Below are 20,356 nucleotides of genomic sequence, written 5' to 3' on the forward strand. Positions count from 1 at the left end.
TCACGGGGCAGGGAGAAAAAAAGAGAGGGGGTGGGACCCTCTGGTCTTTCTTCCTCTTCATATGAAGACGCTCATTCCACCATGGGGGCCCATCCTCATGACCTCATCTAGACCTAATCGCCTTCCAAAGCCCCTAACACCAAATGCCATGACATTGGGGGTTAGGCTTCAATACATGAATTTGGGGGGAGCACATTCAGTTCACAGCACATTTTGATTGTGTAATAAATTGGATGTAGGTATGAAGCATTCTTGCTCCCGCCCCCCCCCCCAAAAAAAGAGATATTAAATCTAATCAAACCTTTACATCTAATCTTCATTATAAAAGAGATACAGGGAGTAGAATATCAAATTACACCACCTGGAAGCAATCAGACAAATCTAGAACATGGGCCTTCTATAGGACAACTGGCCTCTTCAACAAGTCAATGTTACGGGGAAAAGGCATTCTTTTTAACGAGTGAGGACACGTCTACATTAGGAGATACAACAACAAGTAAGTAGACTTTATTTAGATCCAGATATGAACAAACTAACAATAAAGATACATGGCGTGTTTTTTGACAATTGAAGAAATATGAACGTGCATTGAATTTTAGAGCCAATAATAAGGAATAAAAAGGAATAGTAGGAATGGTGGTAGTAGTAGTAGTAAGGTATGACTGTGAGTTTGTTAGATGTGGTAATGGCATGGTGATAAGGGATCAGGTGTATATGAATATTACCCGTGAAATGAACATAAAGTCTGGAATGTGCTTTAAAATACTACACACACACACACACACACACACACACACAGGCAACAAGTATTTGCGATGGGGTAAAATAAGTGGCAAAATGTAATGGTTGGCAAATCCCAGTGAGGGTCCATGAGGATTTATTTTATTTTATTTTAATATATTTTTATTGATTTCAGAGAGGAAGAGAGATGGAAACACCAGTGATGAGGGAGAATCATTAATCGGCTGACTCCTGCACGACCCCTGAAGATCAAGCCGGCAACCCAGGCACATGTCCCTGACTGGAATCGAACCAGGGACCCTTCAGTCCACAGGCCGAGGCTCTATCCACCAGGCCAAACCAGCTAGGGCGAGGGTTTATTTTACTCTCTACTTGTGTGTAAGCTTGAAAGTATCCATTGAAAACAATTTAAATAAAATATCTTTAAGTGTCCCCAAATCAAAATGCTTGACTTCAGAGAGAACAATGTTTCTTAACGGGTGTGATTTTGTCCTTCAGGGGACACCTGACAGTGCCTGGAGACATTCTGGTTGTCACAGCTGGGAGGTGGGGGTGAGCTACAGCATTTAGCTGCTGCTGAACATTATGCAATGCACAGGACAACCCCACAACAAAGGACTATCCAGTCCAGTGGTCACTGGGCATTGGTGAGCCACACACCTGAACTTTTGGGTGTCCAAAATAATGGCGGAATGGGGAGTGGTAGTGAAGGAGTAGGCAGCCTCGAAAGGTGTGGTGAGAATGACAGGTTCATGCAGATAAAGGACAGGATGAAACTAACCCTCGCCTGGTGAGGGTTCAAGAGAAATTGCTACTTATTCATTTGTATCAGCATCATGGAAGGTGTGACTTGGAGCAAGAGCACACCTGGATGACCTGCAGCGAGCCAGGCTGGAGGAGGAGGGGTGGCCTGCAGCAAAGGGGGCCAAAAGGTGGCTGTGTGAGCTGGAGAAGGGCCTGCACTCATGGCTAAACAGCTTGGACTCTTCTGATCACAGTGAGGAAGGCTTAAGAGTGAGGGCCAAAAGGAATGAGGCCAGATCTGCATTTTGCAAACCCAGCATCTGTGTACCCCTTTCTGTTCTCCACACCTTGTGCACATGCCCTCCCAGCAAGCCTCATACCCCGAATCCATGGGGTACTCATCAGACAGACTGGGGCTCAAGGAGGTTAAGGAACGTGTGCCAGTTCACATTATTAATTAGGGGCAGAGCCAGAAGCCCCCACCCCATTGTGGTAAGAGAAGCAGTGGCCCTTAGGCCCACAGAGAGGCTCTGCCTGGGTCCTACACTTGGGAGGACCCTGCTCTTGCCTGCTCTCGCTGTGCTCCTCCTGTGAAATGATGAGTCTGTGGGGCCAAGAGGAAGCAACCACCCAATCCCCTGCCTCCTCTAGACCCAGCTCTGGGGGCTCGGGCTCCCTGCCCAAGTGGCCCAAACCCAAAGCCAGGGCCATTTTTCCCAGGCCATCCTTCAAGGGCAGACCCCACAGACCGTATGCCCACTTCTAGTCTAAGGGGTATGGACTGAAGTTGGACATGCAGGTTAAGGAGTCTGTACGTCTGTGCATCACCCTCACAGTGTGAGAGGAATCCAGGGCTGAAGATGGGCCAGGGCAGCCCTCCCCTTGCAGACATCTTCCAGAGCAGAATTCTAAGGGAGTAAGATTTCCTCATTTGCATCTGCCTTCCAGGCCATTGTGAAGGTATATTCTGGAGGACGGAACTTACTGAACCTACTTCTTTAACCATCATTCGCTTGATTCATAGCCTATTTAGCCCTACAGTATGTAACTTCCATTTGTCCTCGGGCCTCAGGCCCTGTATAGGAGTAAGTGGTCTGTGGAACGAGTGCCTTTTTTCAGGGCCAAGAGGAAGCAACCACCCAATCCCCTGCCTCCTTCTAGACCCAGCTCTAAGCAAAAAGAAACACTGTCCTCTGTCCCCTGGCCCACAGACCTGCTCTCTGGACATATCCATTCCCTCCTCTGCTGAAATCTGGCAGGTCCCACAGCTCTTCTGATTTCTCTTAGTCAGAAGAACACTCTCTAAGAAGTAATATTAAAACTTTCTCTCTTATCCAAATTAAAATTCTCCCTCCTCCAGCTGGGAGATGTGCTCCACGAAAGGGATACAGGCCCTTCTTTGGTCTTACTCCTTGTGTCCTGAGCCCTGATCGCCTGCTGCTGTTTTGGCTCCTTTCAGGTTAGACATAGAGATGAGGAGACAGCAGACAAGACCCTTAATAAACACCTGTAGGAGGGGGGAGGGAAGGAGTGAGACTTGAATACTTTAAAGAGTGTCACAAATGTATTGTCTTTACTAGGGTAGAATGGAAGAACTGGGGCACTGGGGCAGGGAGTTGGGGGGACTCAGTCCTTAGTGCAGGCCTCCAAGCAATTAATGTTGTATTTCCCTTCAGCTTTTATTTGGCATCTGAACAGCTCTGCAAGATTTTTTTTATTATTATTATTGCATTTTAGAGAGAGAGAAAGAGAAACATTGATGTGAGTGGAATATCGATGGGCTGCCTCCTGCACACACACCCCACAGGGGATAGAGCCCAACCTGAGCATGCGCCCTGACTGGGAATCAAACTGGCAACCTTCTGGTGCACAGGACAACACTCAACCAACTGAGCCACACCAGCCAGGGCCAGCTCTGCAAGATTCTACTGGAAACGACCCTCCGAGGAACTGGGGTCCTCTTTGCCAAAATAACTTAAACAAAGGGCTTCTGATGGAGATGAAGAGAGCAAAGGCAAGATGCCCCCAACACATTTCAGACCCAGACTCCTGGCCAGGAGGGCAGACACATGGAGAGAGAGAGAGAGAGAGAGAGAGAGAGAGAGAGAGAGAGAATGCACAAAAATCAGATACCAACAGGAACAATATCATGAAATAAAAGGGAGGCTATCTGTCAAAAGCAGCTCTGTTGCTTTGCCTGTCAACTGAGACCAAGCCACTATAAGCACACGTACAAAGCCAAAGCTGTGAAGGGCACCAGGCCAAACACTGTCCCCAAGCCGTCTACCTCTGGGCTCTTGGATTTCAAGGGCATGGACCACCTGTGACTGGTGGCTCAATCCTGCAGTGTCCACTGGACTTCGTGCGGAAGGGCTCAGTTATGCTCTGAAGTCTCAATCTCAAGCATCTGGAACCTGCCCCAAGCCTCCTTTAACACCTCCTAGTATCCTACTTTCTACAAATTCATCCAGATCCTCCCTGAACCTAATTATGCTTTCTCCCTGCTCCCAATCTGACGGAGAGAGTTCTGGAAGACTGCCACATTTGTTTGGGTTTCTCTCATTCTTTTTTCTTTTTTTTTAACTCTCACTCGAGGATATTTTTCCATTGATTTTTAGAGAGAGTAGAAGGGAGGGGGAGAGACAGAGAAAGAGAGAAACATACTGATGTGCCCTTGACTGGAATCGAACCCATGACTCTTTAGTCCTTGGGCTGATGCTCACTCCACTGAGCCAAACTGGCTAGGGCCTTTTGGGTCTCTGCTAAAGCAATCCCTTCCAAGTTTCTGCAAAGGTCCCCAAGTCCCAGCCCACCAAACACCAGAACCCCCATCTTCAGTCATTCACTGCCTTCATGCACATCACTTCAGCTCCTTTCAGAGTGCATATTCCAAGCTGCAGGAACTGGGGGGGTGTGGGGGGGGTCCTTCCCACATTTTTTAATTACAAAAGTAATGCATGAATATCCGCTCCTTGCAACACATGCAAACAAGACACAGGCAGAGGGGGAAAATGGAAGTTCTCTTTTACTCTCTCCCCTCCCACCCCCAGTTCCAGGTCTCTCCATATAGGTAACCATGGAAAATGGTTTCTTACAAACGTTTTTGTCCAGGCACTTACATACCTAGACAGAAATCAGAGCGTTTTGGTTTTTTTTCATAAATGAGATCATGCTATACCTATCATTCTGCAACTTGAAAAGGTTATTTTTCAGACTATTCTCATATGGAATTGTGCAGAGGCCACACTACTGAGGGCGTTTGGAGAATAGAAACTTTGGGTAAGTATTTCCAAACAGAAGAGGGGAAATAAAATTTCGTGCAAAGTTTTCCAGAAGCGTTTTTATAAGCTTTTCTGAGTCTCGCCTTATCCAGCCATTAAGTGTATGTTCTTCCCAGCACAAAATATCCCTGTCTCCTTCCTATAAGGCACTGCCAGAATTCAACTTGGTCGCCCTCCCAGGTTTGGTAAATACTAGTACAAGCAGAAAAAGATTTGGGGTCTGTCTCTTGCCTTCCTCCATAGCAACAAAGCAGGAGGGCGCCAGAAAGCACGGATTTGGAGGAAGCATATAGGAGGTCCGTCCTGAGTCGCCAATGGGACCTCTCTCTTGGCCTCAATTTCCTCCGTTAAAGGAAAGGTAATCATCTAATAGCTCACGCTGGAGTGGTTTTAGCTTCAAAGAGATGGATGGTACGAATGCAGGTTGTGTGTTCTAGAGAACTACAGCCGTGTGAATCGTAATGATTCTTCAAAAGGGAAAAGCTAATTTCGAGTGACTTGCGCGAAGGAGGCGTTTTGGCAGCTTTTACTTGCGTGCTGCCGCGTTTTCTTGGGGAATTCGATCCCGGTGAGAGGAGACGCTGCCCCAAGCTTCGCTGGAGTGGCCGGGGCGCCACCTGCCGGCGGAGGAGGAGGCCGCCGCGGTCCGGGCGCTGCGGGCTCTGAGACCGGCTCCTTGGACCCGCCGCGGGCACATCCCAGCCGCGCAGGGTACTGTCTCCAGGTGGCTGAGGAGCCGCGGCCGAGGTTCCTCCACGGACCCCGCCCAAGTACCGGACACAGTGACCCTCCGGCGTCCCCGGGCAGCCGGCAGGAGGGGCGGGGACCCGGACGCACGGCATTGGCAACCCGGGAACCTGCTGCCCAACACAAAGCCGCGGCCGTGCAGGTGAGCGCGGCGGCGCCACGTGAGCCGGCGGGCGTCCGGGGACGGGGCCACCCAACCGCAGCCGGCCCGGCCGCCGCCTCGCCCCGCCGCGGGCTTCCGCCACCTCCGCTCGCAGCCGCCAGCCACAGGCGAGAAGGCTGGGAGAGCAAGGAGGAGAGGGCGGGCCCCGCGCCTGCAACCCCCCTCCAGTCCTCAGCCCCAGGCACTGGCCACCCCGCGTCCTCAGCCCCCAGGTACCGCCGCCCCGCGCCCCCAGGCCCCACTGTCCTTGAAGTCCCCAGCCCCCTGTGCTCCACCGCCCCGAACTCCCAGCCTCCTACGGCCCGTGCCCCCAGGCCCCGCCGGCCTCGCTACTCACCGGCGGCCCCCGTAGCCGCTGCCGGGGGAGCCGGCGCCCGGCTCGGGGTAGCCGTGCTGCTGCAGGGCTGCGGCCGGGAAGGGGTAGAGGAAGCCGGTGGCCAGCGCCGACCCGCAGAGGCAACAGCACGCCCAGGGCAGAAAGAGAGCCAGCTTCATCTTGTGCGGCTGCCTGCGGGGACGCGGAGCCCCCGGCGCGGGAACCGTGGGGAGCGCACCCGCGGCGGGACCAGACCTGCCGCCCCCGCCCGGAGAAGAGCGAGCGAGCCGGCGAGCCCGGGTCCGAGCTGAAAGTGTCCGGGGGGCGCCCACGCCTCTCCAGGGCCGCCTTTTCAAATTCTGCGAGGTGGGCTCTACGCCGTCAAAGGGGGCGTGGGGCTTTCTCGTTAACCCTCGGCGGGCCGGGGCCGAGGAGGCGGCAGTGGCCGCAGAGCTGAAGTTCTAACTTCGCTGGGGGTCCCTGAAGCCGTGCGTCCTGAAAACCAGACCTTGCGCCTAGGTCCCGGCACACACACTCTTTAGAACCTTCCCAACCAACCAAACCCTCTGAGGACCCGCAAACATTTTGTGAAGCACCCACTCCTTGCCTGGCGATTTCACCTGGCAAAGTTGTTTAAATCCCCACAACATTGCTCTCCTATTAGGTTCGCTCCATTTTTCAGAGGTGAAAACTGAGGCTCAAAAACTAAGCCAGAAAAATACACGCTCCTTGTCCAGGGCTCTTTGGACCAAACAATTGCACACCCAGTGCCCCCCCCCCCCCCCCACACACACACACACTCCCCCTCCCCTTTCACCTCCACATCTCTCTCTGCCAGGTGAGAAGTAGCTGGGAAAGAGCAGCTTTCAGTCTGGGTGAGAATTTGTCCCGGGGATCACAGATGCAGGAGGCATCGATCTGGAAAGGATCTGGGAAGGTGTGATACAGTCTCACCTTTTACAGATGAAAAGGCTGAATCCCAGTTCATACATGAGCCGTGAGCCCCACGGTTTTTTTTTCTGGGCTGCAGGGTCCGCATAGCACTTGACCTTGCCCAAGAGACAGGTGCAACCTGAAATCCATCCTATGTCTCATTTCCCACGTTGGGCATCTTTTTCTAATTCTCCCAAAAGCATCCTAGGACCTGATAGAGGCCCCGCCCCTCTAACAGTGGAGCATCTGGTCCTTAAAACACCTGTAGGGCTGGGAAAAGCCAGCCGGTATGAAGTGCTTAATGGACTGCAGCACTCCTGTGGGCTTTTGCTCTCTGGTTTGCATGTCCAAATATGTACCCGTATGTACATCCCTGGAGTACATACCTCAGGATATCGTAGGCAGGCCACTTCACCCTCTCCCCAGACTACCCATCCTTGTCCACTCAGTCCCCTCACATCCTACTGGGGCCTTTGAAATTGAACTTCCACACTTCTGACGTCCCAAGTCTCCATCTAGGACTCAGGATGGGTAAAGTCCATCGCAGAGTGGACAACCCCCTAATGAGAAACACAACTTGGACTTAGGACCGTTTCCTTCTTCTTGCTCTCCGTGACTCTCTCAAGGCCTAAAAGATTTGGAGAATTTGGGTTATCAGGGGATTCTCAGTGCCTCCCCCAGAAGGAATCTGAACTGTGCTCCTTGGGCAGTTGGCCAACACACAATAAATGATGAGGTCATCCCCCTACCCCAGGAATTTGTAAGCATTCTGTCTCCCTCCTTCCCCTCCTTTCCTTGCATAATGAGATCTTAAAGACCAGAAAATTCCATGTTGCTGTGAATTGGCTTCATGCTGTGAGCATTACAGTAAGGGAACAAGAATTTTGTTTTTATCTTAAACTCATTTTTCCAGTGCCAGGGGCTGCACCCAAGCTAGAGGGACCACAGAGGAGAAGGGAGAACACTACTCCATATATCACAGGATTCTTTTAGGACAAAAAGCTCTAGGAAAAGAATGAATACATCCCAGAAACTTCAGGACTGAGGTAATTGTCCAAGTTTGGCCCTCCTCTTCATACTAAGACCCTACGTTCATTTCCATGAACATGTACCAGGAAATTTCTGTGTCCAGCATTGTGTCGGGGGCAGTGAAGGCTGTTAAAGAAGCAATAACATGGTTCTCAACCTCAGGTGCTTATACTGCTCTTCAGAGGGCATTAAAATGGCCTTTTCTCCTTCACAGACTGCAGGCAGTAAGGACAAATGGTCTGCATACCAGAGGAGGTTTCATTTAGATGGGTGAGAGATAAAAGCACAAAGATGCATAAAATCAAGAAATGTGATATCACCCAAGAAGCCCCAGTCAGCTCCTGACTCCCCCACTAACTTGCTGAGTGACCTCAAGTAAACAATGAAGAATGGATTGGCTTGTCTCTGAAGACCTTTCCAGTTAGGGCCTCCTGCAATTCACTTTTCCCTTCATCCTGCTCTCCAGTCTCCAAGGCAACAGTGGATATACCCAACCTTATTAAGCAGTCACTCCTGTAGGCAAGATTTTCAGCTGCAGCACCCCCAGAGGGGCCATGGGAGCCAAGAAAAATGGAGATTTTGTGACATCACACTGTAAACTGCCCCCGACCCCAGAACACCAGTTAGTAGAGTCCAACTCTAACAAGTACCAGCTGTGTGACCTTGGGACAAGTTATTTAACCTCTCAGAGCATCCTCATCTGTGAAGTCATGATAATAATAACAGCACCTAATGTATAGATTTGCTAAAAGAATTCAATGAGTTATTCACATAAAGTACTTGGAATGTACTTTAATTATTAGTATGTGGTGAGGGATAAAATTAAAGAGCACACCCTTCTCAAACCCCCAAAGTGGGGCCAGCCAGTAGGTTCATACCTGGAAGTGCTCAGAGCTGTCTCCGAAGACTTGGAGCCCTGGGTAACCTGAAGCATCTTACTCCATGGTCAAAAATTTTAAACAAAACTTTATCTTAAAATGAGTAGTGTACTGAAATGGTATTGAGTAGAATGTGCAATGTACCTTATTTTTCAATATAAGACACACTCGTGGTGGGCGGCAGGCGTGGGAAAGTTTGAGCAACCCTGAAAATCCAGCACAGCGTGCCCTGGGAGGGTCTGTCCCATTTTCAAATATTGCTCTCCCTGGTGGGCCTCCCATCAGCACTCTACACAAGTATTTGTCTCTATATTTCAAACTGTGCCCCCTGCATGCCCTAAAATCTTAGTAGAGGCAGAAGCCATTGTTCCCAAGAGCCCGAGAAAGAATTAAAGTCTTGGAGATGGGAAGCCTGTTGTAGAGCTGGTGCCTTCTTTTCCAATTCCTTGGTGACCTTGGGTGATCACATAACCCCCGGAATCTGGATAAAATGCAAACTGGATAAATTAAGGGTCAGGTGTGTTTCAACTGGACCCTTACTTCAAGCAGGTGTTCTCATAATCCAGGTTTTTCAGACAAGGAGATGAGAGGAAAAGTGATTTTTCTGGGACCCTGTGTTCTGCCTTCTGTAAGTTCAAAAGCATCTTAAAACTAGAGTTGTTTATACAAAGAGGGATCAGATTTCTTGGTGGAAGAAGACAAACCTACCCCCAACCACCACCAGAGGAGTGGGCTCCTCTGCAGCTATGTATCCAGGCTTTTCCAATAAGAAAATATCAGTCAGCATCCTCTTCAGCAGACAAAAAGCAGAACTTCGCTTCTGCTGAAGTCAGCAGAGAGAGCCACTGAACAAAGAAGTAAATACTCATCAAGCTGGAGCCAAGGTAAATATTGACCTTCTGGCATGATAAATCTTCCTGTTAATCTAAAACAGAAATCTGCCTCTCCGGATTGCCCTGTCGGACATGGATTCTGAAGTTCCCCCAGAAGTTCAGGGAGGCAGTGTAGGAACGGAGAGGCTTTCATACTGATCCTCCAGCAACCCATGTTCCTAGCTGTTCCGATCCCAGGACTGCACAGAAATGGGCTGGAGTTGACTCAAGGTAGCAGGACAGTCACAAGAGAAGGGCTTTGTTTTGCTCCAAACTCTGTGCTTGGCCAGTGCAATATATGGGCAAAACATGGATATTTTGGAGATGCTAACCCTGAATTTTCTTCTTTGCTGGGACACCCCCAAAATTCCACCCAGGCCCTAGAAAAGGGAACGCTTCTTTGCTCAGCATCCCTACAAGTCTAAGCCTACCTTTTGCCCAAACTTTGGCAGTGAAATAGGCATTCAGAAGACAGCAATACAGATGGCTACCACAAGAATAGCCCGTGATCTTAAACAGAAGTTGTTGTATTAAAGTATTGAAAGCAAAACCTAAAAAAAATATGGAGTGTGCCCAATTGCCAATGCTGAAAGCACACCTCAAATGCGGGGATAAGAAGTTTGACTGCTGGCAATGGAGCCACAGCTAACCAAATGCCTCCCTGGGAGCTTAATGAGAGTACTTGGTGATAAGTGACGAAAGGGGATATCTTAGTCTATTCAGGCTGCAATGACAGAACACCATAGATTGGGGAATAACAAACAACAGAAGTTTATTTCTCACAGTTCTGGAGACTGGAAGTCCGAGATCAAGGCGCCAGCAGATTATCGGCCTGCTTCCCAGTTCATGGACAGCAGCTGTGTTTTCATTGTGTCCTCACATGGTGGAAGGGGTGAGGGAGCTCACTGGAGTCCCTTTATAAGGGCACTAATCACATTTATGAGGACTCCACCCTCATGACCTAATTACTTCCCAAAGGCCTGACCTCTTAATGCATTACTTTAAGGGTTAGGACAGTGGTTCTCAACCTTGGCTGCACATTAGAATCACCTGGGAATCTTTTTAAAATCCTGATTTCTGGGCCTCATCCTCCGGAAATTCTGTTTCTTTGTTATGGGGTGGGGCCACAACATTAGTAACAAAGAAACAGAATCTCCGGAAGATGAGGCCCAGAAATCAGGATTTTTAAAAGATTCCCAGGTGATTCTAATGTGCAGCCAAGGTTGAGAACCACTGGGTTAGGGTCTCTATGCATTTGGGGTGGGGGATACACCAATATTCAGTCCATTGCAGGGGACCAAAACTTTAGAGCAAAAAAGGGGCAACACCCCAGGGAATGCTGACCTTACAAGCTTTACCCTGGCACAGGCATAAAGGCGGTAGGGAGTTCAAACAATGAATCTATATCAGCCGTGGGCAAACTACGGCCCGCGGGCCAGATCCGGCCCATTTGAAATGAATAAAACTATAAAAAAAAAAAAAAGACTGTACCCTTTTATGTAATGATGTTTACTTTGAATTTATATTAGTTCACACAAACACTCCATCCATGCTTTTGTTCCGGCCCTCCGGCCCAGTTTAAGAACCCATTGTGGCCCTCGAGTCAAAAAGTTTGCCCACCCCTGATCTATATCATGACATCCCACCCAAAAGTGTCCCAAGTTGAGTGTTTGTGGTGGGGGATCTGCCCAAGGGTTCCCCCACCCAGCTCTTCACACCCTCTCTACTGCCAAGTTCTGCAATTCAGCACTTGGAGCTCCTACTTTTAGAGCTGATGGTAAAATAAACCAACAGTGAGTGAAGAGGAGAGCAGCCAGGGCAGGTAGGGGCTGTGGTACAAGAGAGACGTTGAACTTAGAGAAGGAACGGCTAGTGGGAAGTGATCCACATTTCCCAAGCCATGCAGGAAAGAAGAATCAAGCCCCAAGGATAAATTGGGGGTCAATGGATGAAAGGTGTCAACTGAACATAAGGAAGAACTTTGTAATAGTCAGGTTGGACTTAGCTGCATGGTGGGGTGGCAGCAAGGGTCAAGTTCCCCATCACTACAGGGGTAAGAACTGGTAAAAAACATTGTAATTAAGCAGGAAGCACTACTGGTGGCCCTGAGACTGTGGTTCTAGAGCAGCGGTTCTCAACCTGTGGGTCGCGACTCCTTTGGCGGTCGGACGACCCTTTCACAGGGGTCGCCTAAGACCATCCTGCATATCAGATATTTACATGACGATTCATAACAGAAGTAACATTACAGTTATGAAGTAGCAACGAAAATACTTTTATGGTTGGGTCACAACATGAGGAACTGTATTTAAAGGGCCAGAAGGTTGAGAACCACTGCCCTAGAGGCAAGAGAGGGGTCTAAGCAATGTAAAATTTTCCCCAAATAGGCATGAATAAGTATCGGAGACTCTGCTGGTGCTGACCACCATCTGAATCTTCTGTCCACTCTGGGCACAGAGAAGCCCTCCCTCAGAAGCCTCCCTTGCTGCTGGCAGAGCCGTGGGACTAGCTCTGGCCCATGGACTATGAGCAGAAAGAACCTGTGCCACTTCTGAGCCAAAGAGAAAAGAGGGAGTGTGGGTTCTCCAGCCCCCTTTTGTTCCTGTCACAGCAAACCTTCCCTAGGTTGGACCCTTGTCAGCTTGGATACTTGAGTTCAGAAGACAACTCCCCCACCTGCTCCACCCTCTAGCTAGCAGTGGACAGCCTTCGTTTTGAGATGTCAAGTTGTCACTGAAGCATCAATTAGTCTTTTCTAATATTCTAGGAACATATGCGTGGTTTGGTGGCTTGGTGCAAAGTGGCCCTTTGCCCTGCAGAAGCTGTTAGAAAAATGACTTCATGAGGGCAAGGTTGACTTTTTGATGCTTATCCATCCGCATTTTTGCATGACCTAGGTCGCTTGCCCAGCCATGTGCTTCATTCTCCCTGAGCCGCCCTCATCCATGACAAACCAGACTGCACAGGTGAGGCTCTATGCTGGGCCCTGGTGGCGCCTAGTCAGGTTAGACCTCATTTTCACTCTCAGTTGGACTTACAGGATCCTTAGGAAGGGTGCATCCCTAGCCGGTTTGGCTCAGTGGATAGACCATCAGCCTGTGACTGGTCAATGGCACGTACAGGGCCTGGTCAGGGCGTGTGCACGAGGCAATGAATCAATGTGTTTCTCTCACATCGATATTTCTCTGTCTTTCTCTCTCTCTTCCACTCTCTCTAAAAATCAATGGAAAAATATCCTCGGGTGAGGATTTAAATAAATAAATAAATAAATAAATAAATAAATAAATAAATAGGCATTGTCCCTGATGATCCGAAGTTAACACCTCAGAGGAGCAAGTGGAGGCTGAGAGTCTGGTGGTACTCTGAGTAGGCGCATGGCAAAGGGGCAAAGGCAGGATTCTGTGCTGTGTTGAAAGGGCTGGGAAGCAGAATGGCTGGGATGGCACCTGCAGGCACAGATGAGAGCTGGAGAGAGGCCATCTCCCAAAGGAGCTGTCCAGGCGATGCAGTCTGTTCCCTGGCACCTTCTTTCTCCCTCCACCCGTGACTCGATGTCATCCCCACCTCCAGCTCTATCTAGAAGGCCAGGGTTCATGCAAAAACCCATGGAGTTGCGGGCAGGCTCAGGCCAGAGGTGGCATCAGGGAGTCAAGATCCGAAGTCAGAGAGCTGAGTAGAATGAGGGTTACAGACTCAGGGGCCAAAATCAAAGGTGTGTGCAAAAGCCAGGCATGACAGGGCCAGCCCTGGACCCTGGTGATCACCATCAGGATAGTGCCGTTGCCGCGGCTGGGTCCTATCACCCTGAATGCCCCCCTCCTCTAATGCCCTAGGCTGCTGCCATGGACCACCCCTCAAACATCTACATCTTCATCTCCTGGAGGCCTTCAAACTGCTGAATTCCATTCTAGGGTCACTGCCTCCCATGCTTGTGCAAATTAGGGAAAGGTGCCCCTATGTTTTTGGATGGACACAGAGCCCAGGCTGGATATCAGCATCCTTTTGCCCCTCTGCAGAGATGAGCAGGGCATCTACAGCCCTGTGGGCCAACCCCCACCCCACCTGGGTTTCTCCACCATGCACCCACCACTCAGAATGAAATCCAGCCCCCCTGCCCCATAGCTGATGGGGCCTAAAGTCTGGTCTATCCTATTTTTTTAAAATATATTTTATTGATTTTTTTACAGAGAGGAAGGGAGAGGGATAGAGAACTAGAAACATCGATAAGAGAGACGGGGTCCTCAAACTTTTTAAACAGGAGGCCAGTTCACTGTCCCTCAGACCGTTGGAGGGCCAGACTATAGTTTAAAAAAAAACTATGAACAAATTCCTATGCACACAGCGGCGGCAAAAACACCTGGCGGGCCGGCAGGCCGCATGTGGCCCGCGGGCCGTAGTTTGAGGACCCCTGAGAGAGAAACATCGACCAGCTGCCCCCTGCACACTCCCCACTGGGGATGTGCCTGCAACCAAGGTACATGCCCCTGACCGAAATCGAACCTGGGACCTTTCAGTCCATAGGCTGACGCTCTATCCACTGAGCCAAACTGGTTAGGGCATATCCTAGAATACTCTTAGGTCCTTTCCCTGCACACTTCCACCCCTGCCAGCTCTCACACTGCTGCCAAGGTGCCTGTTCCTGGCCTTTGTCAGGCCCTCTATGGGCCTTTAGATTAACTCCCCAAGAGGTGCCCTGGCCTCCTGTGTCCCCTCCCTCTGCCCTTTCTTCTGTGTGGCTGCCGGAAAGTTCCTCCCAGACACAGTGTGATCCCCTTCACTCTTGGAAACAGACTTCTGCTGGCTGCCCACCCTCACCTCCTTGACTGGGCACTTAAGTCCTCTGCCTGTCTTTCCTGCCTATCTCCCCTCCTCTACCCCCAAACACAAATGCCTCTGTCAGCCTTCCCCTATCCTACATCCCTCCCCAGACTCTAGCCACAGAGCAATGGAATCCCTCAGTGGGCCGAGATCTTTCTCATCGCCATGACCGCACAGACTGCTCCCTCTGTTAGAATGCCCTTCGCTAGAGACTGAATGTTTCTGTCCCCTCCCACTCCAAAACTCACCTGTTGAAATCCTAATCCCTAATGTGATGACATTAGGGGGTATGGCCTTTGGAAGGTGCCTAGGTCATGAAGGTGGAGCCTTGTGAATGGGATCAGTGCCCTTATATAAAAGAGACTCCAGAGGCATTGATTGGACTGTCGGGCCTTGGAGGGAAGGTAGGGGAGGGTGGGGGTAAGGGGGAAAGATCAACCAAAGGACTTATATGCAAGCATATAGGCCTAACCAATGGACACGGACAACGGGGGGGTGAGGGGTGAGGGCATGAGCAGGCGGGGGGGTGGGGGTAGAGGGTAATGTGGGGATAAGGACACATATGTAATATCTTAATCAATAAAAAATATATTAAAAAAAAAAAAAAAAGAGAGACTCCACAGCCCAGCCAGCATGGCTCAGTGTTTGGGTGTTGACCTATGAACCAGGATGTCACAGTTCGATTCCTGGTCAGGGCACATGCCCGGGTTGTGGCTCAATCCCCAGTAGGGGGAGTGTAGGAGGCAGCCGGGAAATGATTCTCATCATTGATTTTCTATCTCTCTCTCCCTCTTCCTCTCCTTTCCTCTCTGAAATCAATAAAAATATATTTAAAAAAAAAAAAAGAGACTCTATACTCTTCCACCCTCATTCTGGGTCCCCCTGGTGAGCCTTCTACAAGATCCAGCTCTTCACCAGCCCCTCCCACAGGACGGATGCCCACTCTGCACTCCCAGAGATCTTCTGTGTGGACCCACTTCCCCTTGCCATGCTTAACACGTTTGCCATCTCCCCCATTGCACATTGCACACACCAAGACCACAGGTAATTTCCCACTCATCTCTGTCTCCCCAGACATAAAGATCACCTCAATCAAAGCTTAGTAAATATTAGCTGGAAATCTGAGTAAATCAGTGAATAATTCGGTTCATTCTCCCAAGCTCCAGGGAAGAGGAGAGCCAGGCCCAAACTACTCTCCAAGGCCTGGCATCTGGAACACATCCATTAAAGTTTTGGACCCTGAGTAACAAATACATTGTGTTTTTTATTTCTTGGTATGTGATGAAGACAAAAAGAGAACAGCAAATGAAAATGTCAGGCCCTAATCGGTTTGGCTCAGTGGATAGAGCATTGGCCTGCGGGCTGAAGTGTCCCAGGTTCGATTCTGGTCAAGGGCATGTATCTTGGTTGCAGGCACATCCCCAGTAGGGGGTGTGCAGAAGGCAGCTCATTGATGTTTCTAAATCTCTACCCCTCTCCCATCCTCTCTGTAAAAAATCAATAAAATATATTTTAAAAAAGAAAATGTCAGGTGAGCCTTGTACGTGACCAGTCCAAAAAATGAACCTACCATTCATTTCAACAGGGGCTGGTGCCTGCCCTGCTCACATCTCTACCCATAATTATTAAACTTTAGCACTTAAGGTAGAATTGTCAGGTGTCATCCTTCAAACCAGAAATCTCCAGATGGCCTTGTAAATATCAGCCCACCATCCTATATAATAAAAGCCTAATATGCAAATCGACTGGGGGAACGACCAATCGCTATGATGCACACTGACCACCAGGGGGCATACACTCAACGCAGGAGCTGTCCCCTGGTGGTCAGTGTGCTCCCACAGGAGGAGTGCCTCTCATCCAGAAGCCGGGCTCACGGCTGGCGAGTGCAGCGGTGGTGGCAGTGCTAAGGAGCAGCCAGCCGAGTGGTAAGGAGCAGCGAGCAGGCAGGCGGTAAGGAGCCAGGGCTCCCAGACTGCGAGAGGCCACAGGCTGGGCTGAGGGACCCCCCCACACACACACAAATTTTGTGCATTAGGCCTCTAGTTGTCTTATAAGGACTTACCATGGAGGTCTTTGTTGTACATAATCTAAATGCCTCCCTGTGCTCCTCAGAGGCATGTTTTGCTGAAAACCAGACAGGAAGGCAGCCATATTCCCTGAGGGGCGGCTTTGATACTAAAGCCCAGAAGAAAGAGAATGAAAGGTGTTCCACTTGATAAGACCCTATTGCAATTTACTATTATGAAGTGTCTATTTGAAGTTGAAACAAGTGCTAGATAAGCCCTTCATTGAGAAACCAGCAAAAAATGAGAGAGGGGGAGATAAATAGTCAGAGTGGAACTCTGATTAGGGAGTCATTAATTAAGGCCATGAAAGTCCTGTGGAGTTTCCTTTGATTGGAAAAATAGAGGACTGCAGAATTAAAGGCTTTGGGGGGAAAATTTTTATGCTAAAGGAGCCAAAAATTATTTCAAGGATTTTTAAATCAAGGTATTATTAAAGCTAAGGCATTGGTTGTAACCAGAAGACCCTGTCAATTTAATTAAGATCTTATGGGATGAGGAGGACAAAGTAAGTAACCCATTTTGTTTCAAAGCCCGTGCCGCTGTCTGATGCCAGTCAAAGGCACCTTCAGGCTGGTGTGTGCGCTCTCACAGGGCCACCCCGAGGGACCTGGCCATGGGGAAGCAGCCTCAGAGTCCAGCGAGCAACTTCAGTGCGGATGTCCTGCTCCGGGTGCAGCACCAGCTTGGTCCTGCCCAAGGCTCTCCCTGGTTTTCCTCTGCAGCCTCCAGGCTCTCCAGCAAGCATTCAGGTCCAACAGGATCCCAGCTTAGATGCTTACTATAGGGTGCTTTGGGCAATTCTCTTAACCTCAGTTAAGAAACCTTCAGTTTCCTTCTCTCTGTACAGTGGAAAGAACGTTCTCCCCTAGAGTCACTAGAAAAATTCATCCCTACATCCATTCCCACATTTAAAGTGAGAAAAGGGCCTGGCCTATAGAAGCTCAAGGTGTGTTAGGCCTCTTCCTCACTTCCTCTCTCCAAACCATCCCTAAGTAGCTTTCAGGAAAGGTGGTTCTGAATGCTGAGCTTGTCATTCCCCTTTAGACCTTGGCAGAGGGTGCCAAGGGTTTGGATTTAACCTCACCTTGAGCCCGACACTCAGGCCAAAATGCCCTCTTGACCTCACCCTTTATCCCAGCTCCAACAGGACCCCAGCTTAGACAATTACATGGCTCCCTGCTGACTCCAGAATATATCTGAACTCTCCTTGGCCTGACAATCAAAGCCCTTCACCAGCTGGCCCCAAACTACCTTTCTAAAACTATCTCTCAGCGCTTCCTTTCAAACACATAAATCCCAGAGCAAGCCAGACTTGCAGGCTTGGGATGAGATGAGAGTGTACCTAGCTCGGTGCCCAGGACCCAGGGGCAAGAGGCACAGTTCCTGTTGTAAGGAATTGGGAAGATAGACAAGTGAACCCACAGAAATAAGCAATGCCTCACCTGCTGAAACAGAAATATGCGTGAGGTGTTTAGGAAGTGGCAGGAGGGGAAGTAACGGCTAGATCATCCTCTGGGAGTTACAGGTGTCTCAGAAGACACCTATGTAACCTAAGTCCTAGGGATGAGTAGCACTTCACCAGTGAGAAAATTAGGGGAGTGTCAGAAGGGGGAGCAGCCCGAGTAGGGAATAGGGAATGGCACCGAAGGCAGCCGAGCAGACAGGATCTGGGGGAGAACAAGAAATGAGGCTATCTGGCTGGACTGGCAGGGACACATCATTAGGGCTTAATAGGCCAAAGGTGACCCATTCACAGGGGGAGGAACACCCCTGAAGAGGTTGCAACAGGGCAAGAAATGATCAGGTTTGCATTTTGGGAACATTTCTCTGGGCACAAAAGGGAAACAAACCGGAGCAGAAGGTCGATTCAGACCTGAGAAAACCAGTTCAGAGGCTCTCACAGAGAAGTGTTAAGAGCAAAACTGAAAGATGAGTAGACACAGTGATGAGGGAGCAGATTAGCGAGAATCCACAAAACTTGCTGACCATTTGGACCTGCACCGTCCCATATGGTAGCCACCACCAGCACTCGGGGCCATCGAGCTCTCGAGATGCAGCTAGTCCAAAGAGAAATGTGTTATATATGTGTAGCATGCACTCCAGGTTTTGAAGACGTAGTTCCAAATTTCAAAAAAATATATATCTAGGCCCAGTCAGTGTGGCTCAGTGGTTGAGCCTCAACCTATGAACCAGGAGGTTACAGTTCGATTCCCTGTCAGGGCACATGCCCAGGTTGCGGGCTCGATTCCCAGCAGGGGTCGTGCAGGAAGCAGCCGATCAATGTTTCTCTCTCATCATTGATGTTTCTATCTCTCTCGCCCTCTCCTTTCCTCTCTGAAGTCAATAAAAGTATTTTTTTAAAAAAGAAAAATAGTATCTCATGAATAATATGTATATTGGTTTTATGTTGAAACAATTATATTTTTATATATTGGGCTAAATAAAATTAACATTCATTTTCCTTAATTCTCTTAAATGTTTTTAATGTGGCTATTAGAAAATTCAAAATCTCATCTAAAGCTTACATTATATTTCTACTGGGAAGTGCTGGATTAGTGGGACCAAGAAGTGGGGAGTGGGTATCTGGGTCCCCACCCTGGAGACAGAGGGACGATAATGGTGCTAATGGGTGGCACACACAGCCCCAGCTTATTGAATGCAGATACTGTCCCAAGCACCTTAACTATATGCTCTGCTATTCTTCCCAACAATCTCATGAGGTGGGTGCCACTATTAACTCCATTTTACAGATGAGAAAACTAAGGCACAGAGAGGTCATGGCAGAGCTGAGATTTGGATCCAGGCAGTCTGACCGCAGAGTCCAGGATCTTAGTCACTACAAATGCTGCCCACTTCTAGAAGTGCCATGAACTGAGTGTGGGGATGGGGAAACAGGTCGGCGCTCAAACACTGAGCCGTGCAGGCCAGGCTAATCTATTGGTTTAGTTAGGGCCTTTCTTTCAAATGATTCTACTGCTGCAATAAAAATAAAAAATAAAAATCTTTCAATTAAGTACTTGGCATGTCCTAGGTCCTCAATAAATATTTGTCAAGTGAATCGATAAATTGATGATCCTATATATGTTGGGGGTGGGGCATCAGAGAGTGAGGGAGATGGGAAGGAGCGCAGGGCAGGCTGAGTGGGGAGTAGTCTGGCTGGGCTCCCTCCTGGGCCCCTCATGATCTGCTCCATGACTTCGTAGTCTCCACCGCCAGCATGGATTTGTCCCTGAGTCCAGCTTTATCCCTTTGGTGATCTCCCCCCAAAATCTCCTTGGATGTCCTAGAGGCCTCACCTTCAATGCATCTCCAAATGAATTCCTTTCCTGCTCTCTCCAGGTTTAGGACCCAGGTCTCTGGTAATAACCATGTCCTTCCATGGCTCCAGCTGCTGCCAGGGGCTCCTTCCATGCTCCAGCTCTCAGTGGGCCCCAACAGCATTAGTCCCAGTGTTTCTCCATCCCTTATTTGCTCCCTTAACGCTGCCCACTCTTCATAGAAGCCTCTTCATTTGAATCAGGTGGGGGTCCATTCTGTTTCCTGCCAAGACCCTGACTGGTACATCCGGTTCATAGGAGATAAAACTGGGGAGCCACAGAGCGCCCTGTGACTTCCCAGGGCGGCCACTCGTTTGTGTGGGTTGTAGACAGCACAGCTGTAGGGGCTGCCCTTCACTTCGCAATGTGTGGGAGTGATTCACCCTGGATGTATGCAGCACACATTCTGCATAGCTGATCCCGATGGCCCTGAATTTGCCAACATCAGCCA

The 20,356-nt window shown here is 49.4% G+C and overlaps 1 protein-coding gene across 1 annotated transcript in view; it reads right to left on the reverse strand.

Moving 5' to 3' along the window:
* Nucleotides 1-6,230, reverse strand: part of COL26A1 (collagen type XXVI alpha 1 chain) — a 166,724-nt gene extending 160,494 nt beyond the window's left edge. Inside the window, exon 1 of the mRNA XM_059691838.1 lies at nt 6,014-6,230. Coding sequence (XP_059547821.1) covers nt 6,014-6,171 — 158 coding nt within the window. The 5' untranslated portion in view covers nt 6,172-6,230. The remainder of the gene's footprint in view (nt 1-6,013) is intronic.
* Nucleotides 6,231-20,356: the final 14,126 nt, after the last annotated feature.

This window comes from Myotis daubentonii, chromosome 4, assembly GCF_963259705.1.
Source record: "Myotis daubentonii chromosome 4, mMyoDau2.1, whole genome shotgun sequence".
In the NCBI taxonomy this organism is placed as follows: Eukaryota; Metazoa; Chordata; class Mammalia; order Chiroptera; family Vespertilionidae; genus Myotis; species Myotis daubentonii.